Genomic DNA, 27,219 nt, shown 5'->3' on the forward strand with positions numbered 1-27,219 from the left:
ACTTCATGATGATTGGTGTGAGTGCCACCGGGCGGTAGTCGTTTAGGCAGCTCACCGTGCTTTTCTTCGGGACTGGGATGATAGTTGAGGTTTTCAGGCAGGGTGGGACGGTGGCCTGGGACAGGGACTGGTTAAAGATGTTGGTGAAAACCCCGGCCAGCTGGTCGGCGCAGTCTCTCAGCACCCGTCCCAGGACGCCATCCGGCCCCGAGGCTTTCCTGGGGTCCACCGCCTCAGTACGCGTCTCACTTCATGCTCTGTGAGGGTGAGGCTGCTGAGAGCTGGAGAGAGTGGTGTTTGTGTTGCGGTTACCTCCGTTCGCCCCTCGTTGAACCGGGCGTAGAAGGTGTTCAGCTTTCCCGTCAGCAGGGGGTCGTCCTCTGCGGCTGTGAGCCTGTTGGCTCTGAAGTTTGTCATCTGCTGAACCCCCTGCCACATCCGCCTGGAGTCGTTGCTCAGGAGGCATTCCTCAATCTTCTCTCTGTGCTCTGCCTTGGCCGCTTTGATTCCGCGCTTTAGGTTGGCCCTGGTGGAGCTGTACAGCGGTGTGCTCTTCCCTGCGATGAAGGCGTTGTCCCTCTCGTTGATCAGTTTTTGGACCTTCCCAGTCATCCATGGCTTCGTGTTGGGGTAGACCCGGACCCGTTTGTCCACGGTGACTGAGTTGGTGCAGTTCACTATGTGGTTCAGAACCGACGACGTGTACTGTTCCAGGTCCTCATGCTCATATTCCTGCCATAGGGTGTCATTTAGGCAGATCTGCAGTGGAGCGGACCCTTCTGGCCAGGTTCTGACAGTCTTAGTGGTGATGGGAGCACTTTTCCCCATGGTAGTGTATGCAGGAATCAGGAGGATTGACACATGGTCAGACATGCCTAGATGAGCTAGCGGACTAGCCTTGTAAGCACGTTTGATGTTGGTGTATATACCTTGTCCAGTGTTTTTTCTCCTCTCGTTGCACATTTCACATGCTGATAGAACTTGGGTAGTACTGCCTTCAGGTCGACATGATTGAAATCCCCCGCTATGATGTGAATAGCCTGTGGATCAGTGCTTTGTTGGCCACTGATGACTTCATATAGTCGCGCCAATGCTAGGCTGCTGTCTGCGCTAGGCGCTATGTACACACATGTTATGAGCACCGCGTTAAACTCCCTCGGGAGGTATGTGGGTCGGCATTTAACAGTCAAGTATTCCAGGTCTGGGGAGCAGTGGCTACTTACAGTTTTCGTGTTTAAGCACCAGCTATCCTTCGTCGATATTATGATCCCACCTCCTCTTGACTTGCCGCTAAGCTCCGTTCGGTCAGCGCGATGTAAGGTCCTTCCCTCTAAGCTAACAGCTGAGTCCACAATAGTGTCATTTAGCCAGGTTTTGGTCAGAATAATCACACAGCAAATATTTCAATGTATGATATGGTTGTCGCTAGTGGAAATAAAACACTACACAGATAACATAGCACAGTCTCACTACATCGCACAACTTAAATGACTGAAACTTCAATGTTCCGGTGGAAACACCCTCAAGCCATTCTAGAATCACAGAATCAAAGAATACTTACAGCTGATACTCATTCGGTGGTTTGATTAATTATTTTGTCTCTGAAAGGTTTTCAAAAACCAGAGAGTTGTACAGGGTGTTGCAGCTCTATAGGAGCATCGATTGTAGCGGTTTCCTCAGATTGTTCAGGGTCAGGAGACGCTAAGCAGGCCTCCATCGCTTCCCACTGAATATTAAAGCCTTTCTAATCAATTTGTTTATCGAAAGCATAATTCAAAGTATTTCAAGCACACGCACGCACGCACATGAAGGCACGCAGACACACACACACACACACACACACACACACACACACACATGCTGCTAAATCTTATTTGGAGACGTGAATTATTTATGTTTTTTGAAGTTTTAATGATTTGTGCGTCATAGCAGACTAAGTGTTTTTGGTGGGAGTCAAGGTTCCCGGGCCGTGTCTGTGTGTCTGTGTGTCTGTGTGTCTGTGTGTCTGTGTGTGTGTGTGTGTGTGTGTGTGTGTGTGTGTGTGTGTGTGTCTGTGTGTGTCTGTGCCAGCAGCACTGCAGTGAACTTCCAAACGAGTCTTACGGGAATAGGGAGGCTTTGGAGGAGGGTGGGAGATGGGGGGTCTAGAGATCAGAGGGTGAAGGCTGAAAACAAAATGCATCTTTAATCGGATGCTATTTATATTTCATCCCACTTGAAGTGAAAAAGCACATACGGTGCAGAAAGCTCCGCATTAATTACACTCAAATTCGGAGGGTGCACAGAGGAGGGGACCCTGGGTAAACCTCTTTACACCATCCGCTGACAATGTTCTATCATATTGACTCAATACCTCTTCATAGAGCTAATTTCCTGCGGGTTAAACAGTTTTTGTCACCTACTATAGAAGGCATAGCTTAGTACCAGCAAAGGGGGAAATTATTTGACGTCATGCAAACACCAATCCGTGTCCTTGTGTATGAAAAATCTTAGAGTACAATGTTAACACTACAACAGCCGTGCCTATTTTACCTACTAATAGAGCCGCCTTGGGGGTCAAATAGACCCCCTTTTTAGAATGTTAATCTGCTATTTACACACAGAGATCACTAGAGGGCGCTTCTTTTTTTAGCCTTCCTCTTACACAGAAAAACTGCAAAACAGCTTTATACTATCTTATCCTGAAGTGATTTAGAAAATGTAAGGATACCGAGTGGTAGAACGCACATATCTAGGAAAAGTCATGAAAGGAGGGTCCTGAAATTTGATCGAGTGCAAAGACAGATTTTTTTCTTTACTCACAGGGGTCACCGTTACCCCTCACGGCTCTTCTAGTGTTAATGAGACAATCATGACAATCATAGACAATCATAGACAATCATAGACAATCATAGACAATCATGGACAATCACAGACAATCATCCACATTAAGGTTCACCCACAGCCATTGAAATGCTTCTAATTGGTTTCGGAAGCTAACTTTAGAAGCTACGAAGCAAACTCTATCTCATGATTAGTCCTATGCCTGTCAGAAATGTAACTGACAGTTTATGATAGCGGTAGTCTGACCTGACATAGAAAGGTGAACTCTCTGCGCTGGTCTATTCACTCCAGAGATGTACTTCACTCCAGTGTATGAAAGTCATAATTACTGTGCAGTAACATCATTTCAGAGTGAAATGCATGGATTATTTACCAGCCAGTATGGGCATCTGTAGGCGAATGTTGGTACATTCATGTGTGAAAGTTCTATGACAACTGCACATGTGATTTATGTTATTTGTATACACAGTCGAAAACGAAATTGATACGATGACACTCACATGACTGTGTGATAATGGATCTAGTTCTTTTAACAGACTTTAGACCCACCACATTCTATGGATTTAAACTGTTAATTGAAAGTAAAGGGAAATGATCGAATTCAGATACAGTATGTAGGGAGGCACAATCTCTATTCTTGTGTGCAAGTTTTAGTAAAGACATTTAATAACATGCCATATGTTCTGTTAATGGGAAGCCTTTGTTTGTCTTTGTTTCATTTGTACAGGAAATTAAACCTTACTCCTAAATGTATTGTTTAAATGGTAAAAGGACTGACTTATATAATGCCTTTATCCAAAGGGCTTTACAACGGCCTCTCATTCACCCATTCACACACACATTCACACACCAATGGCGGCAAGCTACCATGCAAGGCGCCGGCCCGCTCACTGGGAGAAATGTTGGGGTTCAGTGTCTTGCCCAAGGACACTTCGGCATGTGGCCAGCCGGGGCTTGAACCGCGGATCTGCCAACCAAGCGATCATTAGACAGCAGCTCTTTTTTTTTTAATCTTTTATTATAAAAATATTCTTTTAAATACAATCATAGCTATACATATTCATACATGTTCATTTTATAGCCTTCATTGTATTCTAATTCAAATAAAATAAATTAAAAACCAATAGATAAAAACAAAACACACCCATACCATTTTGGTATGAGATGCATCCATCTATTATTCAGTCAGTCCTTCATAACCAAGATAACCCTTTATCATAAATCAATAACAAATGAATGCAACACACAAAACATCTTCAAAAATCTAAATCAAACTCCAACCCTCCATCCACCACCACTCTTATAAACCCACAATCCCTAATAAACAACTTCTCAAAATCTTTTTGCCCTGTCTTGTGCATCAGTCCCACATTCTTCCTGATCAATCCCTCAAAGACTTTCCACACCGTTATCCACTTTCCCTCAAATCTTGCTAAATTCCTCCTCAAATAAATTGCATACCTAGCCTGTGATAATACATAATTTAAACACCATATATTCACTCCCCTTCTCTTTCCCTCCACCCCAAAAACCACCATCCTCCTCCACTCCTGCATCCCCACCACCTCCACCCCCCAATGCTTCTTCACTAGTCCTTTCAACCTTTCTTCGAATCCCTTCATTTCTCTACATTCAAAAAGCATGTGCATTAAGTTCTCATCCTGTATCCCACACACATCACACTCCCTCGAAACTGTTCTGTCTACCTGATGCAACACCACCTTAGTATAAACCCTGTTATGCCTAAGCATAAAATCAAAATGAGTACATTCTAAACTATTATATTTTAAAAATAAATTCCTCCATATGTTCTTCACCTCCAATCCTGGGAACACCTGCCTCCACACCTTCTCTGCCGCAGGCTCCTTCACTCTGCTCTCCAACAGTGCCCAGTAGCACTCCTTCACCTTAACCGCTGAGAAGTCCCGCACTGTTTCCCCTTTCCCTAGTCTTAACCTAGGTAACTCTGTTTGCTCCTTCCCTTTTAACTCCCTATCTAACCTACTCACCCACTCCCCTGGTATACTCTGCTTTATTTTATTATACATGCTCACTATTTCTCCCCTTCTCGTCTCCTCATCTGTTTCCCTAACAACTTCTATAATTGCCTGCTCTGATAGGAACCCTGGCACTACCTCATACCTAAAATCCCTTACTCTAATCAGTCCTGCCCTCCAGAAACTCCTAGATTCTAACATTTTCCCCTCTCTTCTTATTACAGGGTTCAATAAAACTGGAACATTTAGTATCTCCCCTCTCTTCTCACACTCATATCCTACCTGAGGCAAAAAACTACCCCAGGCTTTAAACACCTCTTTATAGAATTCCGGCACCCTATCATACATCCGTACTTTAAAGCTCATCAACAACCCATAATCCCCACACCTCCCACATCTATGTACCCATTCCCTAAAGTATCCTTTCCATCCATGTCCTTCCTCCCCATACAAAAACCTTTTGACTGTTCTGACTCTCATTGCCCTCATCTTTACTTCCAAATCTACCAGTTTCAACCCTCCTTTATCATAATCTGCTACTAATACATCATACGCTATTTTAACCCCCTTTCCTCTCCACAAAAAATCTGACACTAACATCCTGGTTTCTTTTAGAACCCACTCTGGTACATTCAATACTCCTAATACATAAACATATTTTGACATTAACAGTGCATTAACAATTACAACTTTTCCCTTCAGTTTCATGTTCCTTTGCTTCCAATAATTCAATGTTGTTCTTATTTTATTCAAAACCCCTGTCCATGTGTAATCAACAGCCTCCCTGTCATCCTCTCCAAGATATATCCCCAACACTTTTATCATCCCCTTTACAATTTTCAAATCAAAAACACAATTGTCTGTATTCACTCCCCCTATACACAACATTTCAGACTTGTCAACATTCACTTTTGCACCAGAAGCCTTTCCATATATGTTTACACACCCCATTATTTTGTTCACACTATTTACATCCCTGACAGTACATGTCGTGTCATCTGCATATTGATGGATTATGCTAACTCCTCCCCCCGGCATATTTATTCCCTTAATTTCTTTCTCCTGCTTAATATACGCTGCCAATGGCTCCACAGATATGCTATATAGCAATGCTGACAGTGGACACCCTTGTCTTATTGATCTCCCCAAAGGGAAGGAGTCAGTCAATAATCCATCTATCTTTACTTTACTTCTTGCATTCTTATATAATAGTTCAATCCAATCCCTCATAACAGTCCCAATCCCAAAATATTCCATTGTTTTCAATAAAAAAACATGTTCCACCCTGTCAAAAGCCTTATTTAAATCCAAAGATAACAATAAACCCCCTTCCTCCCTCATGTCATTCACAACATCCCTTAATGTGCACATATTCTCTGCCACATCCCTCCCTGGGACTCCATAGGCCTGGGTAGGTGCAATCATGTTTTTCATTACTTTATTCAATCTATTTGCTAATACTTTTGCTATGGTTTTATAATCACAATTAAGTAATGATAATGCTCTATAATTCTGTAATTTGTTCCTGTCCCCTTTACCCTTATACAATAACGTGAGCACCCCCAAACCCATAGAGTCCGGAACAACCCTTTTATTCCCCATACACGTATACACTCTGCACAATATAGGGGCCAGGATGTCAACAAAAGCTTTATAAAATTCAGCCGTCAACCCATCCGAACCCGGACTCTTATTTGGGTTTAACCCCATGATGGCTGTCTTAACCTCCTCCACCCTTAGGTCTGCATCACACATTTTCCCTTCTTCTTCTGTCACCCTAGCTTCCACTGCTTCTAATACTTTATTCATACATTCCTCATTCACACCCCCAGATGTATATAGGTCTGTATAAAATGACTGCACAGTATCCATTATTCCCACTAAGTCTGTTATTATTTCACCTTTATCATTCTCTAATTCCTTAATTTTCCCTTTCTCTTTCTGTCTCTTCTCTAAACCTAAAAAGAATGCTGTACTCCTTTCTCCCTCAACCACATACCTTGCCCTACTCCTTACTAAAGCACCTTCACACTTTCTCTTCTCTAGCTCCCTCAAATCTTCCCTCACTCTCAAATACTCTGCTAAATCATGCCCTGGAATATTATCAACTCTCTCCTGTTCTATTGCTAACCTTTTCTGCAAATCTCTTTCCTCCCTCACCCTCTCTTTCCCTCTCAGTTTTGCGAATGCTATTATTACAGCTTTTAATTTATCCTTCATCCCTTCCCACCACACACACACATCACTCTCATACATCTGGTCTTCCATAGCAACACTCACACACTCTCTTACTATCACCCCAAAACGTATATCTTTCAGTAAACTTGCATTAAAGCACCATGTCCCTCCTCTTCCCCCTACGTTCCTCGCACCTAGCTGGAAAGACTGAGCATCGTGGTCGCTAAAGGCCATAAACCGATACTCAACCCTTCCAACCAGGTGCCTCACCTCCCTCTTCACTAAACATAAATCGATCCTTGATTGTCTCAAAACCCCCATCACCATTTGTCTCCTTGAAAAAACCTGTGCATCAGGGTGCCCCTCCCTCCATATATCCACCATTCCTCTTGTGCGCATCATTTCTAACAATACTGGGCGTGACGGATCATTCCTAAATTTCACCCCCCTTGTTACATCTAACCTGTCCACCACCACATTATAATCCCCAACCATAATACAATTCCCAACACATTTCTCTTTCAAAGATTCAAAAAAAACTTTCCTATATTTGTCCACATTTGGTGCATATATACAATATAGTGCATACTCTATCCCTTGATATTCGAACCCCACTCCCACCACTCTTCCCTCATTGTCATTCATTATATTCCTTACATTTTTCACTACCCCATTCTTTACCAAAATAGCCACCCCACAAGCATACACAGTTCCATTACTCACATAAACTTGTCCATTCCACCTCCTTCTTACATCTTCCATTATATCCTCTGTCCAATGCGTCTCCTGGAGGCATATAATCTCCTCTCTGTATGCTGCCAACACAAGCTCCATCTTCTTCCTATCCCTGAGTCCATTTGTGTTGACAGCAACAACCCTGACCATCGTCAAGATTACAAAGAAAAAGATCATGTACACCGCCATGTCATTTTCCTACCTTAGTCTTCTTCCCTTGTGCACCTTTTGCACCCCTTCCTGATCTTGTCCTCACCCTCTGTACATCCGCATATAGTCCTTCATCGGAACCTTTTCTTTTCCCCACGCCCTCTGTTGAAGGCCCTGCCTCATCCATCTCTCCATCCCTTACTGCGTTGTCTAGGCTGGCTCCAATCTCCTCTCTCTCTTTACCCTCCATTTCCACCGGACCAGGCCCCTCCGCTCCTCTCTCCACTTCCGGCTCCATCTGGGTCTCCTCCACCACCTCAGCTTGTCCTCCTCCCTCCGTCACGTCTTCATGGCTCCTTTCCCCACCTTCTCCTTGCGTCTCCACCACTTCCTCCTCCACCACCTCCTCCTCCTCTCCCTCCATCTCCTCTTCTTCGTCCCCCTCCTCCTCCTCCTCCACCACCTCCTCCTCCTCCTCCTTCTCCTCCTCCTTCTCCTCCTCCTTCTCCTCCTCCTCCTCCTCCTCATCACTGCTCACTCTCTCTCCTCCATCATATCTCCTTCCCATGCATTCACGTGCATAATGTCCTTGTTTATTGCATTTGTAGCATACGAACTCTGGGCATTCTCGGATTACATGTCCTGGTTTGATACATAGCCTACATACCCTCACTTGCTTATCATGAATCACCCTAAAGTGATCCACTCCAACCAGGGTCTCAAACTTGGTAGAATAGGGCAAAGACCTCACCTCTTCGGTGAACTTCACCTTCATGTATCTCGTCCCGTCTGCAATGTCCGTTCCCGGCCACGTCTTTCTTTTGATAGGTGATACCGCCTTCACCCCCCACGACTCCAGCCTGTACCTGATCACGTCGTCCTTCAGATATACCGGGAGATGCAAAAACGAGACCACCATTTCATCCACCGCCAAGTCCTTTCCCATTATTCTCACGTCTTTTATCATGAAACCATCCACCAGCTTGTCCTTCCCTCTCCTCGATGCCAGCGTGATCTCATATTTCCTGTCTCCTTTATCCCGACAGCCCTCCACATTTCCACACACCTCCTTTATGCCTCGTAACATTTCCATCATGGTTATATTACTTCCTTGCTCCAGTCGCACTTCCACCGTCAAACTTGCTTCATACCGTTTGTCCGTGTTGCTTGTATCGTCGTCCATTCCATTCGCGTTGTTCGTTGCCATGTCGTCCGTCCTTAGAAGCCCCCGATCAGCACGAAGCTGTCGGGGTACTCAAAATCCTTAACTCGCTTAAATAAAGATGTTATTATAATGTTTTTTTCCAAAGACACGCTCAAACTTTTCTCAGTCCAAACACACCTGTTCAACTTCCGCTCATGCGCATAGACGCTGGCATAGACTGCAGCTCTACCTCCTACACCACAGCCGCCCGTAGATGATGTGTACTGTAGGCAATGAGTCTGGATTGTTGGTTAATATGTGTCACAGCGGACGATTAGATTTACGATTAGATTTACCTTTGTAGGTCTGTTAGTTTCCATCTGCGTTTGACTTGCGTTTTGCCCCACATTGACATGAATAACTGCCAGAGAGACAGAATTACTGTAGGGCTTTTTAACGACTCCAGACAGAAATTCGATTAAGATTAATTCAAGCCAAGCAAGCAATTTTTAGGAGGTTAGAACCAATTTCTTCTCACTTCAACGGTCTCACAATGCAGTGACTGCTCAGTGAACAAGACATCCAGTATTAAAGACTCCATTTGCCATCTTCACTTTTTAATTTGGACTCGGCACTGAATACTGCAGATGATGGCAAATACATAAACAACACACCTGGCACCTGTAGTGCCTGAGATATACAGTACACAGAACCTTTTCACTTCAAAATGAATGTTAACCCCTTTTAGATAGAGGTTAACTAAGGTTAATTAAGACATCCTCTCTAGAAAACGCAGGGAGACTGCGTACTGCAAGATTAGTTTCTCTCTCTTGGAGTATCTCCGTCAGCGCAAAGCTCAAACACACTTTTCAGTCTGCAGTGTGTCATTTGTGCATTTTTGTGCATTTCAAAATGCATGGATATTGGCTTATTACAGATCCCCTGCCTTAAGATGCCTAATGTCATTTGATCATGTTTGTACTGTGGATATTCCAAGTGGATTCATGGATAAGTCCAAGTATTATAAATCTATTTCACAACATTTCACTGATGATGGACATAAATCACATAGGCCCAGCACTGGTAGATATGTGTATGTCTGTGTGTACACTGAGGGGTAGATATGTGTATGTCTGTGTGACACTGAGGGTAGATATGTGTATGTCTGTGTGACACTGAGGGGTAGATATGTGTATGTCTGTGTGACACTGAGGGGTAGATATGTGTATGTTTGTGTGACACTGAGGGGTAGATATGTGTATGTCTGTGTGACACTGAGGGTAGATATGTGTATGTCTGTGTGTACACTGAGGGTAGATATGTGTATGTCTGTGTGACACTGAGGGTAGATATGTGTATGTCTGTGTGTACACTGAGGGTAGATACAGTATGTGTATGTCTGTGTGACACTGAGGGTAGATGTGTATGTGTATGTCTGTGTGACACTGAGGGGTGTCAGAGAAGAGATTATCCTTTGAGAGGTCCCTGCTCCTCCCTCCTCCAAGACCCACACCCCCAATCCATCAATCCTCATTCATTCCATAATAACAATAATAATAATAATAATAACAATAATAATAATAATCACAATAATCACAATAATCATAATAATCATAAGCATAATCATATTAATAATCACTGTCATAATAATAATCATAATAACAATAATAATAATTCATTGTAGGTTAGGGGAGAGGGTTAGGGGTAGGGAGGGGGGTGGCAGGGTTAGGGGAGATGGTTTGGGGTAGGGAGGGGGGTGGCAGGGTTAGGGGAGAGGGTTAGGGGTAGGGAGGGGGGTGGCAGGCTTAGGGGAGATAGTTAGGGGTAGGGAGGGGGGTGGCAGGGTTAGGGGAGATGGTTAGGGGTAGGGAGGCGGGTGGCAGGGTTAGGGGAGATGGTTAGGGGTAGGGAGGGGGGTGGCAGGTTTAGGGGAGATGGTTAGGGGTAGGGAGGGGGGTGGCAGGGTTAGGGGAGAGGGTTAGGGGTAGGGAGGGGGGTGGCAGGGTTAGGGGAGATGGTTAGGGGTAGGGAGGGGGGTGGCAGGGTTAGGGGAGAGGGTTAGGGGTAGGGAGGGGGGTGGCAGGTTTAGGGGAGATGGTTAGGGGTAGGGAGGGGGGTGGCAGGGTTAGGGGAGAGGGTTAGGGGTAGGGAGGGGGGTGGCAGGGTTAGGGGAGATGGTTAGGGGTAGGGAGGGGGGTGGCAGGGTTAGGGGAGAGGGTTAGGGGTAGGGAGGGGGGTGGCAGGGTTATGGGAGATGGTTAGGGGTAGGGAGGGGGTGGCAGGGTTAGGGGAGAGGGTTAGGGGTAGGGAGGGGGGTGGCAGGGTTATGGGAGATGGTTAGGGGTAGGGAGGGGGGTGGCAGGGTTATGGGAGATGGTTAGGGGTAGGGAGGGGGGTGGCAGGGTTAGGGGAGATGGTTAGGGGTAGGGAGGGGGGGTGGCAGGGTTAGGGGAGATGGTTAGGGGTAGGGAGGGGGGTGGCAGGGTTAGGGGAGAGGGTTAGGGGTAGGGGAGGTTCCATAAATACAGCATCCTCAGAGGCCTCCCAGGGCTGTGATTGTGATTCCCCTTTATTGCTTTTTGTTAACAAATGGAGCGTTACCATTTCTTTGTCTGTGTAGTTTTATTAATTTCATGTGAATAGCTGCAATTGAAATGTTGAATTACATTTTTTTAAATGTGTTGAACACTTATTTCCCCCACTGTAGATGTGTGTTATAATACACCATTTCACTTGTGACATACCAACAAGTAGGGCTAAGATGCATTATGCCCTGTGGTCTTATAATGCATTATGGTGCATTATGGTGATGTGTTATGAGGATTTTATAACTACCTATGACCTGTATGAGAGCTTAAATTCAGACTGAAATTCTTGATTTTGCGTGCGTGCGTGCGTGCGTGCGTGCTTGCGTGCGTGTGCGTGCGTTACCAAAATGTATTTTCAACTAGTGGAAAATGGCTGATGATGGCTCAGTACCATTGTGAGATGATCTTCTGTAAGATGTTGTAATGCTGTTATACATGCTTATAACATGTCTTACATGTCACATGTTGTTATATTATCAATGCATTATAACTGTATGCTTTAAGCATTGTGTTACCGAAAGTTTTGTCTTTCCTGAATCCTGACAATGTCTCCTGAGAACCACTGACCGACACTGACCGACACTGACCGACAGAACAACACAACAAGTGACAGGGATGGCTTTTCTCTGCAGGATATAGTTAAAAGAACAGATCAATTTTCATTTTTGCAGCTATTGTCTGTGTAGGCCTGTCTTCACACGATCAATAGCTTTGTATAATGTCTGCCCTCCGCTAGTCCTAATCACAAGATGAAAAACAGCCCAAATTTCTCATTTTGTTTGGCTTTGAAGAATAACAAGGTTGTTAGTCACAAAGGTTACATTGATTCATATATTTTCTCCCATCCGCAGATGAGTAATCCTCAGTAATGGAACTTGGCTTGGAGAGGGGAATCGATTGGGATTCATGAAAGTGATGAAAATCTATCTGTGAGGTATGAGAGATGAATGAGGGGGGGAAACAGAGGAGAGCCTCTTCCCAGCACTTTACATGATACATTGTGGCACGGGCGATGACAAGAAAACATGTTTAATAAGCCAAAGTGAGACAAACAGAAGCCTTATCAGTTGTTCACCATCACATCCACTCTGGATATTGGAAGCACATTGATCAAATCGAGCACTAAAGCGCTACAGCTCTCTCTTTTGGCTCGTGCAGCACTCACGCAGCCAGCACCCCTCTTGAGCAGAATCGGTTGTCATCCTGGGTGATCATCAACCGCCCCCCGCCCTCTCTCTCTCTTTCACTGTGAATAAAGCAGACAGCGGCGAAGAGCCAGATGGTGTGTGTTACACTTGTTTCTCTGTCGCGGTGACTGTTATCTGTTATTTATATTCTGCCACCACAGCATGGCTGGGCCCCAGACGCAGCTTCTGTTTCAGAGCTGCAGAGGACCTGGAAACGAGTGGGAGAGACAAGAATGTCCCTATTAGATTATCACCTCAGCCCCTGTGGAGGAGCTCGTCGCTGGCTTTCTGTAACTCTGGCCTGGTGGGCGTGGACTCTGCCAGGAAAGAAAAGGACAGGTCTGGTATCTCAGTATCACCTCTATTCGTTTGGCTACAAGGCAATAATGGATAATTTTAATGACTCATTTACAGGAAGCTTATGGGGTGGAGATTATTTATGATGTACAGTATGTCTCCTATCCTTACTATTGGCAATGGCTGATTTCCAGTTGTTTTTTCAAAACAAAACATGCGTGGGGATTATAGATGTTTAAGAAGGTGGCCAAAGTCTTATCTGTTAGATAGTTTTAATTGTTTGTGTCAGGTCAGCCTAGATGCTGTTTAAGACCAAGAAAGAAACAATTGGACAGAGCCACTCCCTGGTTAAAGGAAATACCCAGCCCTAACAAAGGAATGTAGAAAGGCAAATGGAAGGAACTTTTTCACATTAGTTTGAATTTGTTCCTGTATCAGATGAAAGCCTTATCAAGATTGGATCACACATGAAATCCTCTTCTTCCCCATAGATATTGTCCATACTAGACTACTAAAGGAAGTAATAGAAACAGTCTGCCCCAGCATTTTGGCATCGTTAATAGCTCCCTGGCCACTGGCTCAGTACCACATTATTTTAAACATGCTGTGTCTGGACCCATTTGTTTTATATTTTTAGACTCATTTCTAAACTAAATTTGTTATCCAACCTTTTATAGAAGAAGAAGAAGAAGAAGAAGAAGAAGATATACACACATATACAGTATGTCACAATCCTGGCTCATTGACCAGGGGAGACCACACGTCAGAATCAGTAAAATAACATAATATTTATTCACTTAGGCAAAATAATACTTACAAAACGGGAATGAGGTGTAATCAGTCGTGTGAGTGAGTGGATGTGTGGATATGTGAATGCAGGATGTTGTAGGGTGTCAAATAGTAATGCCACAAACTAATTAGAACTGCCACAACATAACGAAAGTGCCCGCATGAAGAGAGGTCTACTGGAGGAAGGAGGATTGTGTGGGCAGTTACACTCATTAAGCCAGCTGGCCAGGAACTTGGATCGTCTTCTCCTGCAAAACAAAGGCAGACCCACAGCCAACAGCACAAACAGACCGTCACATATACAGTACATATGCACCGCCGCCCCCCCACCTGACAGCACACACACACACTGCATAGCACGTCACACTCTGGGTTCTGGGCATAGGGTCAGCCCCTGTCAGGCACCCCTGGAGCAGTTAGGGGTTAAGTGCCTTGCTCAGGGGCACAACAGCAATGATGATAGGATACCTTAGATATGATGCCAGCAACCCTCCGTCACCAGCTCACATCCGTCTCCCTCCTAGGGTGGGTATCGAAACCAGTGACCTTCCAACCTGCCGAAAGGTTGTCGATAATCAACTGACTAGCTATCTGGATAGAACTGTTTCATTTGAAAAGTTCCAATCAGTTTTTTGCCCCTGTCATAGTATTGTCATACTACTGTCATAGTACTGTCATAGTACTGCAACTGCTCTACTGAAAGTCACAAACGAGGTACATGTAGCAGCTGATCCAGGTCAGTGTTCCATTTGAATTCTCCTTGATCTCAGTGAAGCCTTTGATACAATCAATCATACCATTTTAATAAACCACCTTAGATATTGTGTAAGGATTACATACACTGCCTTAAAATGACTCTTGTCTTACCTCTCAGGCAGACAGTTCTCTGCTGGTCTGGGAATGTGTGTCTCTTCCTCAGCCCAAATGAATGTTGGTGTGCCACAAGGCTCCATGTTAGGCCCATTTTTATTCTCATTATATATTCTTCCACTAGGCCAGATTATCCGTAAACACAATCTTTTCTTTCACTGTTATATGGATGACACCCAGTTATATCTTCCGCATGTCCATAAAACCGCATGTCCAGTTTAGCTCCACTTTAATAATTACTTGGAAGATATTACATTAGTTGAATGTCCCAGAATGTTTTACATTCTAATAGAATGACAGTAAACCTGAGGTAGTCATATTTGGCAACACAGGAGAGCCTTGGCTGTCTGTCTGCCAACGTGATATCTTCAGGGTATGATTTTTGACGCTGACCTCAATTTTGAGAAACAAATCAAAACAATTGCACAGTCATGTTGAGAAACATTTCCAAAATGCCGCCCCTTCTTGTCATTTTCCAATCTAGAAAAAGTCATCCATCCTTTCATGTCACCTTGCTTAGGTTATTGCAACTCCCTCTATTCTTCTCTCAAGAATAAAAAGAAATCCTTCGCACGGTCACAGATATTCCAAAATGCAGCAGCTAGGCTTTTAATCACAACTAGGACAAGAGACCACATTACCACAATGGTATCCTCCCTACACTGGTTATCTGTTGTGTTGAATTCAACACTAAAGTTTAATTTATCGCTACAGTTTTATATATGAGAAATGGTCTGGTGAATGTTATTTAAAAAGACGTTTGTAATGTTAAGATATGTACTGTATGTACTGATACATTTTAAACACCGGACTATAACTGGACTATTGTGACATCCCTTATGAGCCCTCAGGCACGGTCCTTCTGGTGCTGCTGGTGTCTAGACTGAAGGCAGAAGGTGAGTGTGCCTCTTCCATTAGGGCCGCTAGACCTGCCTGAGGATGTTAGGGTAGCATGATCTCTATTCTCTTTTAAATGCTGCCCTTATTGTTTCTATGTGTTCTGTTTGACTGTTATTGTTTCTATGTGTTCTGTTTGACGGTTATTGTTTCTCTGTGTTCTGTTTGACTGTTATTGTTTCTATGTGTTCTGTTTGACTGTTATTGTTTCTATGTGTTCTGTTTAACTGTTATTGTTTCTAAGTGTTCTCTTTGACTGTTATTGTTTCTGTGTGTTCTGTTTAACTGTTATTGTTTCTAAGTGTTCTCTTTGACTGTTATTGTTTCTGTGTTCTGTTTAACTGTTATTGTTTCTGTTCTGTTTGACGGTTATTGTTTCTATGTGTTCTGTTTGACGGTTATTGTTTCTGTGTTCTGTTTGACGGTTATTGTTTCTATGTGTTCTATTTGACTGTTATTGTTTCTGTGTTCTGTTTGACTGTTATAGTTTCTATGTGTTCTGTTTGACGGTTATTGTTTCTGTGTTCTGTTTGACGGTTATTGTTTCTATGTGTTCTATTTGATGGTTTTCTACTTTTATTTTAGTTGTTGATGCTGCTCTTATTCTTTTGTTATGTTTCTTTTACTGTTTCTACATTTCTATATGCATATCTGTTTTATCTATTTGTAAAGCACTTTGTAACATGGTTTTATAAACTGGCTATATAAATAAAGTTTATTATTATTATTTTTATTATTATCATCATCATCATTTGTATTATTATTATTATTATTATGTCTGTATCTCTGATCCAAATATTATAGTAGTACTAATGAACACGAAAATGTCTTGATTCTCTATTGAAACTAGGCTGAATTCAACATTCTGCCTGAGTCTGAGACTCCATCTTCCAAATCCACCGAATGGTGAATAGTGTCCTGCCCCCAAGGCTCCAGGCATAGGTGTTTACACAGCGTGAAATGAGGCGATGTCTAAAAATACGCGGGCCAAGGAAGCCTCTGGAAGGAAGGGTTAAACGATTGGCCTTCTATTCAAAGTGCTCCAGAATGAAACATCGCTGCTCATTACCACACAAGACGCTGGGCCTGGAGACGACCAGCCACTGGGCCACCCATGGTTCTGACAGAGGGGGTCCAAGGCAGCTTGAGGATGGGCAAGCAGGTCACCACAGACACCCTCTCAACCACTGTGAAAGGTGGAGTGCAGTGTAGCAAGGCGACACAATGGAGCAGATGGCATGTATCCATCCGCCTTCTCTCCCTCCTTTTCTCCCCCTCTTTTCTCCCACCTCCTCAGCGTCCAACCTGCCCACAGGGATAAGGACGCAGGTCATTTAGCATTAAAGGGGTAGTCCAAAATCACAACTAGTAGTGGTGTTCACACCTTTGGGGTGTGAATGAACTATACATTTAAGATCTACACAGCTCCCACCGATTTGAACAATTTTAAATAAATCCATAGGAAACTACAAATGACGTCCTTGAGGTTATCAGTATTGGTTTGTTTGTTTAGAGAACATTATAAATCCCCATTGCCGTTGTGTAATGTAGGGTACTTAGAGCGCTGATCAGGCTGATTGATTGTTTTCATCTGCTGGTTGGCCTCTGACGGGTCAGGAGAAGACCCCTCCCATAGCTGTCACTCCATGCAGGGATGTTGCCTCTCACGTCTAAGAGCTGCACGTCTCTCCAAAGTGTTTTCCTCTCCTCTTTTGTTCTTTGTATAATGCAGCCGTGTATCGGTTTTACTCTCTCTCCGCGTGAGTTGATAGCCTGACAGGCCTTGAGAGGCGAGGATACACAGTGTCCTTATTCTGTCGTCCTCCTCCATTGGCTTTGACTAGGCCAGACACTTGCATTCTAGCCCACTACAGCACATCCAATAAATCACTGTCTTCTAATACAATACCCCACTCAAGTTTACACAAGGAGGTCTGAAATTATCAGCCTTCTTCACCCTGATGTATTTTGGTCTTCTGACCACCCCCCGCCCACCCCAAACCCTCATCCCGCCCCCCCCCCCCTCCCCACCCCCTCAGTCGAAGGAAGGCTGAGTTGAAAAGGAACGTTTTATCAGGGGGTGAAAGCAACATAGCGATGTGCGTATGAGTTGTATGGACAACAATGCTCTCTATTCTTTGTTCTTGATTGCTCTCAACAACTGCCACCACCTCCCTCAATCACCATCTTCATCTCCATGGTAACAAATTCATTTGACTGAGCAATAGAATGACCTGGCATCTTGTTATGCTGGGCTGGGTTCACAGAGAAGATCAGGAGAAGGGTTACTCCTGTTTGAGTGTGTAGTGGGACCTTCCTGGCACCAACCATTGAATATACAGTTTGCATTGACATTTACATTTTTGGCATTTAGCAGACGCCTTATTCCAAAGCGACTTACAATCAATACATTTGAATGCTAAGCATGTGAATCATCAGTCCACCAGTCGTGGCAGGAAGAGTAATCTAGCTCAGGCCCGGGGCCATTGATAGAAGGAGAAACCTTCTTCTACCACCTTCTTCTCAAACTTTTTTTATTTTTTATTTTTATTTTTTAATACTGGAGGAACAGAGAAACAGTACAAAGGGGGCGATAGAAGTTCTTAGGGACACAGTAGAGGGGGAAGCGGACGTCTTTAGGAGACGTAGTGCTGAGGGGCAGAAGATGTCTCAGGAGGAGCAGTTAAGGTGTAACCTGAAAGGTGGGTCTTCAGTCTACGACGGAAGATGGGCCGTGGGGAGCTCATTCCACCAGCGGGGAGCCAGAGTTGTGAAGAGACGTGATCGGGCAGCACGACTGCTGTGCAGTGGTGGTGGGGCCAGTCGGCCAGCCGAGGTGGAGGAGCGGAGTGAGCGGGCTGGAGTTTGGGGGGTTACCATTTCCTTCAGGTAGGCAGGGGCTGTCCCTTTAGCTGCCTGATATGCAAGCACCAGGGTCTTGAATCTGATGCGAGCTGCTATCGGGAGCCAGTGCAGGGTGCGAAGGAGAGGGGTGACATGAGAGTATTTGGGGAGGTTGAATACCAGACGTGCAGCAGCGTTCTGGATGAGCTGCAGAGGTCTAATGGCGGAGGCGGGGAGACCAGCCAGGAGTACGTTGCAGTAATCCAGGCGGGAGATGACCAGTGCCTGGGTCAAGAGTTGCGCTGCCTCTCTGGTAAGGAATGGTCGTATCCTTCTGATGTTGTAGAGGAAGAATCTGCAGGAGCGAGCTGTTGCTGCAATGTTCTCCGCACAGGATAGTCAGTTATCCACGATCACTCCAAGATTCTTGGCTGTCAGGGACGGGGTTACAGTAGAGTTCTCCACTGTGATAGAGAAGTCTTGGAGAGGGCAGGCTTTCCCGGGGATGAAGAGGAGCTCGGTCTTGTTAAGATTGAGCTTGAGATGGTGGTCAGCCATCCATGTTGAAATGTCAGCGAGACATGCAGAGATACGGGTTGCCACGTGTACATCAGATGAGGGGAAGGACAGTAAGAGTTGAGTGTCGTCTGCGTAGCTGTGGTAGTGTGAAGAGATTACAGAGCCAAGAGACTTGGTGTAGAGAGAGAAAAGTAGGGGCCCTAGGACAGAACCCTGGGGTACCCCAGTGGAGAGGGTTCGTGGAGAAGACAGCGATTCTCTCCAGGTCACTTGGTAGGAGCGGCCCGCCAGGTAGGAAGAAAACCAGGAGTGTGCGGTGCCAGAGATGCCCAGTTCTGAGAGGATGGAGAGAAGGATCTGGTGATTGACTGTGTCGAAGGCAGCAGACAGGTCAAGGAGAATGAGAACAGAGGAGAGGGAGGAAGCTTGGGCAGAGTGGAGGGCTTCCGTGACATCAAGGAGTGCAGTCTCAGTGGAGTGCCCAGCCTTGAAGCCGGATTGGTGGGGGTCTAAGTGTTCCATCTTCCGGAGATAGTCAGTCGGTTGTTTAGATGCCGCGCGTTCAAGGGTTTTGGAATGGAAGGAGAGAAGGGATACAGGTCTGTAATTGTGGACAGATGATGGGTCAAGGGTAGGTTTCTTGAGGAGAGGCTTGACTCTAACTATTTTGAAGGCCGCTGGGACAGATCCTGTGGATAGGGAGGAGTTGATTAGGGTGGTAAGGTAAGGAAGGATGTCGGCGGAAATGGATTGGAGAAGAGGGGAGGGGATGGGATCAAGAGGGCATGTGGTTGCCCACTCTGATGTGATAAGTGTGAGAATCTCATCGGGGGAGAGGGGGGAAAAAGATGACAAGCCAGAGACTGAGTGTCGAGGAGAGAGTTTGGAAGAGGTGTTAGCATCGTTAGTAGGAGGAGGGAGTGGTGGGGGGGAAAAGGTGCTGCTGATGTCGTCCACCTTTTTTTCAAAGTAGGTGACAAAGTCATCGGCGGACAGGGAGGAAGGAGGAGGGGGAGGAGGTGGATTAAGGAGTGAAGAGAAAGTGGAGAACAGTTTTCTAGGATTAGAGGCAGAAGAATGTATTTTGGAATGATAGTAGGATGCTTTAGCAGCTGATGCCGAGGAGGCGTAGTTGGAAAGGAGAGAGTGATAGAGGTTAAGGTCATCAGAAAGGCCAGTTTTTCTCAATTTCCTCTCAGCTGCTCTGAGCTCTAGTCTACAAGCATGTAGCGTTTCAGAGAGCCAGGGAGCTCGAGGAGAGGATCGAGCTGGCTTCAAGGTTAGTGGACAGAGGGTGTTGAAGGATGAGGTGAGAGCGGACAGGAGGGTTGAGGATGCCGCATCCTCAACGAAGATTGCTAGTGGAATATTGCTAAGATTGCTAGTGGAATATTGTGGTGGAAATTAAAGCTGTTTGGAAAGCGAAATACAACCTTTTTGAGCAAATCAAGGACTTAATGAAAATTCATAATTGCTTTTTATCACATAATTCAGACACTTGACATCTCAATATTATGCTGTAGAAAGTATTGTTCTGAATTCTCCATTGTCCAATATCCACTATAATTTCCCATTACCGTTGGACTACAGGGCATTTTAGGTTGCGTAATTGGTTGATGTTCCCTTGTAATATTGTTTATTGAGTTTTGGACACATTCTATAAAAACTAACGGTGCATTTTACTGAGGGTAAACAATGAGATGCTGTGAAACGGTCTGTTGATTCATTACCAGCAATGCAAACAGTGTCGGAATAAAATCAATCTACAGCACTGTGCTATAAATAAGACTACCATGGATATCACTGATGACATCGCAGATAAAAACCCATGCATGCAGTACTTATCCCGGGTCCAAACAGTACTAAATAAGTAGCGGCCAACTGGATGGTCAAAAGTACATTTCCATGATTACAGTGACCCAGGCTCTCCAGAAGCCAGATGGCTTCAGTTCTGAAATGACTCTCACATCCGATGCAGTTAGTTAGTGTGCCCCTGACTCCCTCTGACTGGCCAGCCTGCGCAGGGGAGAGAGAGAGAGAGAGAGAGAGAGAGAGAGAGAGAGAGAGAGAGAGAGAGAGAGAGAGAGAGAGAGAGAGAGAGAGAGAGAGAGAGAGAGGGAGAGGCCCCCGAGGTCGAGTCCTCAAAGTGCCTGGGATGCTCCACTTAAAGATCTTTAAATAGTGTGATTCACTAGGATGCCGTAGCCCCGGCCATCTATCTTTGTTGTTAGACGCCCCATCCTGGGGTGGACCAGGGCGTGGTGGTAAACTGGGCTAGGGGGTGGACAGCGAGCCAACCTATTGTAGGAGAAGAGATGATCTCTTATCTCTATCAGGTGAGACCGAGGGGCGGCTGTGGTGCAGGAAGTAGAGCTGCCGTCTAATGATCACAAGGTTGGCAGATCGGCGGTTCGAGCCCCGGCTGGCCACATGTCGAAGTGTCCTTGGGCAAGACACAGAGGGGTAGCTTGCCGCCATTGGTGTGTGAATGGGTAAATGAGAGGCCGTTGTAAAGCGCTTTGGAATAAGGCGCTTTATAAGTCAGTCCATTTACCGTAAGGGTCCAGCAGAGCAACTGTGGGAAGAATAATCCCGTGCCCTCATAACCTCCACATGAGTAGAGGTACAATGTACAGTAATGCCTGCCCCGAAGATAACAACACATGGTAAATGGACTGCCCTTATATAGCGCATTTATCCAAAGCGCTTTACAACGGCCTCTCATTCACCCATTCACACACACATGGCGGCCAAGCTACCATGCAAGGTGACGGGCCGCTCACTGGGAGCAATTTGGGGTTCAGTGTCTTGCCCAAGGACACTTCGACATGTGGCCAGCCGGGGCTCGAACCGCCGATCTGCCAACCTTGCGATCATTAGACGGCGGCTCTACCTCCTGAAACACAGCCATGCATGTTACTACAGCACAGACATGAATAAGAGTTAGGTCAAGTCTAATAATCAGAGTTTCATTTCCAATGTGAACTGAACTGGCTTATGAGCTCTTATGATTGCAGAGTGCAAAGAACAGTACAGCTGATTGCCCTTAATTTGCCATGCTGCGCCTGGGGAAGGGATTGACTGTGACACGGCGGAGGCTGTAGTAGTGAGCAGGGTTGCTAAATGATCTCCAGTGGACGTGGCCTCAAACGAAGGTTAAACTACCGCGCCGAACACTGCTCTGTCTGCAGCTCATTACGCACCTCTCAATTCCCAGGATGCCTTTCAGCCTTTCTCAGGTTCATGTAGAGCACTCTCCTGCCAGGAGGAGGGGGATTACAACACTTTGCTCAACAAGCTTCTTCCTCTTGTTACCCCTCCCCCCCCCTCCCTCACCCCGCTCTCTCTCTCTCTCTCTCCCCCCTTGCTACCACCACAGGCAATTTGTATGTTGATTTAGCTTTGTGTCCCACTCATGTATGACAAGAATACTCAGAGATAGTAGATCATGTATGTAGCATGTTTTTTTTATTCTCAAACAGGGAACAGGCAGGAGGGTGGGGAGGTAGGCGGGGGGGGGGGGGGGGGGTTACATATGTGGGGTTGTATGGGTTCCAGTGAGGCAGCTGAGCAGCTGAGCAGTTTATGCATTTCGCTGCCAAGGCTCGATGTACTCCAAACCCAGATGGGCAAAGATGTCCTCTTCAGTCTGCGCCGGTAGAAATTCTTTCTGAAACACAAAACAAAGATCTCGGGCCTCATTTATAGAAAGTACTTTGGATCAAATTGATCTTACCCGTGGGTACGTAGAAAACCACGTCAAGGTAGTGATTTATAAAATTTCAACGTGAGTCAATTTGACCGTGGAAACGATCGTAGCTCTACGTCAGCTATTGACTTGACGTACGCACATTACCTACTGGTTATGCTGAGTTATTGCAGGCATGTGAGCCACACTCGAACACGTTAATGCCTACTGTAATTCATGTGAAGTGAAAATGGCTTGTAATAAAATGCACGATGTTGTTATCAGCTGAGAAAATTTGTTTAATTCAAGATTTAAAGGGAACTAATGTTTATGATTGTATTTCAGTCTTCGTTTAAATGCCATTAGGCTATTGGTGGTGTAATCATTCTAAATTGAGGCGTGATAAATATTAATTGTGATTCCCCAGGATTCCTCGGTATTTACCATTATAAGCTGTTATAAGGTTATTTACGATCATATGGTTCCATATCAACATGTTGACATACACAATGGATCTGGATGGGCGTACAGAAAAACACCATAGACTCGTTTTCAAAGACGGGAAACTCACCGAGTGGTCACTGGTGTCCGCACCCCGCTATCACAGGGCGTAAATACAAAGCTCATTCACCTGCGTTCAATTTCAAGTATATTTTTTTATTTATAGACAAAGTACGTACGACAGATGTACGCAATTTTAAACAAGCGCAGCCCATTTTATAAATAATGCTTATGTCCGTTTCGAAAAATGTGCTCACGTGCAAGTTAAAGATAACGTTCAAGTAAATGTTTATAAACGAGGCCCCTGATTTTAGAAATAATGCTATCCGTTGTGAGGATGAAGTTTGGATTCTCAACATTATAACCAATTTTACAGGATAACCGATAAGGTAATCATACTGTATACTGTGCATGAGTCAAATGAGTAACTCAGCTGACTCTATCTTCAGAGAGTGAATACATTCTCCTGGATCTACACACAGGGTTCCCACACCTTCTGAAACATCAAATTCAAGCGCCTTTCAAGGACTTTCAAGACTCAATTCCCTCAAATTCAAGGACCCAACACGGCATAGTTTGAGACAGACCTAGATGAGAATTTATATAATAGGAACTATCCGCTCACAGACAACAATTAAAAAGAGAGGCTTTTGAATGTAGAGGCTTGAACACTAGATGGTCTCTTGCCTTCTCTACCACAGCACAGAAAAACAATATATTGTGAAATATGTGTAAAGTTACTGTGTTAAGTTAACAATAAAGGGAGTTATCTACTATAATTACGTAAAAAATGTTTTTGAATATATATAATTTTTTAGAGAGAGAGAGAGAGAGAGAGAGGGAATTCAAGCACTTTCAAGGATTTCAAGGACCCGTGGGAACCCTGTACACAATTAATGTTATCAAATATGAATCAAACACACTTACAGTGAGAAGAATGGAAGCCGTCAATGGAAATGTTAATGTTCAACATTACACTATCTGTATGCACGCTTCGAACATGGCGTGACCTCCCATATTGATATCCAACTGTCCATATCCTTCCAATCATAAAAATACTGACCTTGCTCCAAGTATTTTTTTCACTGACAAATCAAGACAGGGATATTACTGAAGCTGTATATTTTTGGCAGGTTTACATCTCTATAGGAACAGCTGCGATGAAGCCTGACTCACCATCAGAGCCCAGAGAGAGGGAAAGAGAGAGAGGGAAAGAGAGAGAGAATGAGAGAGGGAGAATGAGTGAGAGAGAGAGCTATAATCCTGACACCTTCTGCCTTGATGTACTAAACTAGATCGGACATACGCAAATAACCTGTAGGAGAGGAAAAGCCCTCCTACGTCTCTCCCTCTCCGTCTCCATGCTAGCTAATTATTTACAACACAAGGGGAACCAAGAAGTCGTGCTACGGCTTGGTTTGATGCCTTGGTGTGTCCAGGGTAAAGGCAGCCAGACCAGTCAAGGCACATCTCTTTAAACACCACACGTTTTATTAGGTTTCTGTGGTTGTTGTTCAAATCAGTCCCACAAAGAGTTGAGTTTTGAGTCTAGGTTTGAATCGTGCATCTAAATTAAATGAGTAACCAAACTCTCCACACGTGTGGGTAGACAATGCACACATACACACATACAGCCCGTTCCAAATTATTATGCAAATGATATTTTTCTCAGATTTTCCTAAATAGTCGATGCAAATGACAATCAGTATAATTTTCAAGTCATCAACCGTTAGAGTATAATTCAAATTCTATTGAACAAACCTCCCAATGATAACAGTATTTTTTTTTTAAATAAAAAACTCAAAATCCACTGTTCCAAATGATTATGCACAACAGATTTCAAAACATTTTATAGGTTGTAAAGAACTAAAAATGGTAATTTGATGAATTTAGGGTTAGGGGGTCATATTAGGAGGTCATATTTACTGAAATCAAAAGCTATTTCAAACAAAAACATCTTAAAAGGTCAAGTTACATGTTAACATAGGACCCCTTCTTTGATATCACCTTCACAATTCTTGCATCCATTGAACTTGTGAGTTTTTGGACAGTTTCTGCTTGAATTTCTTTGCAGGATGCCAGAATAGCCTCCCAGAGCTGCTGTTTTGATGTGAACTGCCTCCCACCCTCATATATATTTTGCTTGAGGATGCTCCAAAGGTTCTCAATAGGGTTGAGGTCAAGGGAAGATGGGGGCCACACCATGAGTTTCTCTCCTTTTACTACAGACCTGTCGCCCTGACACCACAGGTCATGAAGATCCTGGAGAGGCTAGTGCTGCAACACCTTAAGCCCCAGGTGAAGGACTTCCTGGACCCCCGGCAGTTTGCATACCAGGAGAGCATGGGGGTGGAGGATGCCATCATTTACATGCTGCACAGGGCCTACACACACCTGGAGAGGCCACAGAGCATGGTGAGGACCATGTTCCTCGACTTCTCCAGTGCATTTAACACTATCAAGCCATCACTGCTGGCTGACAAACTAGCAGTGATGTGTGTGGAGGACTCCCTGACGGCTTGGATCCACAACTACCTCACAGACAGGCGTCAGTATGTGAGACTGCAGGGCTGTCAGTCTGAGGTGGTGGTGTGCAACACCGGTGCCCCCCAGGGAACTGTTCTGTCACCCTTTCTCTTCACCCTCTATACCTCCGACTTCCAGTTTAGCTCCGACCAGTGCCACCTGCAGAAGTTTTCTGATGACTCCTCTATCGTCGGTTACATCACAGACGACAGGGATGAGGAGTACAGGGCCTTGGTGGAGAGCTTTGTGCAGTGGTGCGACACCAACTACCTTTTGCTTAACACCAGCAAAACAAAGGAGTTGGTGGTGGATTTTAGGAGGAAGAGAAGGACCCCAGCCCCCATCACCATCAAGGGGGTGGAAGTCGAGAGGGTGGACTCCTACAGGTACCTGGGAGTACAAATTAATAACAAACTGGACTGGACTGACAACACCGAGGCTCTTCTCAGGAAAGGGCAGAGCAGACTGTTTTTCCTGAGAAGGCTGAGGTCTTTCGGTGTCTGCAACAAGCTGCTGCAAATGTTTTATCAGTCGGTGGTTGCCAGCGTTCTGTTCTTCGCCGTGGCCTGCTGGGGTGGAAACACCTGTGCCAGGGATGCTGCGAAGCTAAACAAACTGGTGAAGAAGGCCAGCTCTGTGGTGGGGACCGGGCTGGACAGCCTAGAGGTGGTGGCAGAACAGAGGATGGGGAAAAAACTGGCGGCCATGCTGGCCAATCCCTCCCACCCGATGTACTGCGAGCTGGCGGGGATGAGGAGCAAGTTCAGCCACAGATTTGTTCTCCCCCGTCAAAGTACAAAAAGATTTGGACAGTCCTTTGTTCCAGCTGCACTCCGACTCTACAACCAGGCCCTGCAGGGTGGGGGAGACCTGGAGCTGGAACGTTGGAACTTGGAACTTTTTACTTATTGAGCCGGCACTGTTTTATGTATTTTATTGAATGTTTTCTGTTTTCTGTATTGAATGTTTTCTGCCCTAACTGAGCTGTTTGACAACAAAATTTCCCCATTGGGGACAATAAAGGTTTTCAATTCAATTCAATGCCTATAGCAGCCAATGACACAGAGGTATTCTTTGCAGCATGACAGTGGGCTCAGAAATACATGAAGACTAATTTCCAAACAGTCTTGTTTACTGATGAGTGCCGTGCAACCCTGGATCGTCCAGATGGATGGAGTAGTGGATGGTTGGTGGATGGCCACCATGTCCCAACAAGGCTGCGACGTCAGCAAGGAGGTGGCGGAGTCATGTGTTGGGCCGGAATCATGGGGAGAGAGCTGGTAGGCCCTTTTAAGGTCCCTGAAGGTGTGAAAATGACCTCGGCAAAGTATGTAGAGTTTCTGACTGACCACTTTCTTCCGTGGTACAAAAAGTAGAACCATGCCTTCCGTAGCAAAATCATCTTCATGCATGACAATGCACGATGTCATGCTGCAAAGAATACCTCTGTGTCATTGGCTGCTATAGGCATAAAAGGAGAGAAACT

General features: G+C 45.0%; 1 protein-coding gene across 1 annotated transcript in view; it reads right to left on the reverse strand.

Annotated features, from left to right (window-relative positions):
* Window positions 1–22,601: 22,601 nt before the first annotated feature.
* Window positions 22,602–27,219, reverse strand: part of dntt (deoxynucleotidyltransferase, terminal) — a gene marked incomplete at both ends in the record, with an annotated part of 71,611 nt that continues 66,993 nt past the window's right edge. Inside the window, one exon of the mRNA XM_080538017.1 lies at window positions 22,602–22,688. Coding sequence (XP_080394143.1) covers window positions 22,602–22,688 — 87 coding nt within the window. The remainder of the gene's footprint in view (window positions 22,689–27,219) is intronic.

This window comes from Nansenia antarctica, assembly GCF_963989245.1.
Source record: "Nansenia antarctica genome assembly, chromosome: 1".
In the NCBI taxonomy this organism is placed as follows: Eukaryota; Metazoa; Chordata; class Actinopteri; order Argentiniformes; family Microstomatidae; genus Nansenia; species Nansenia antarctica.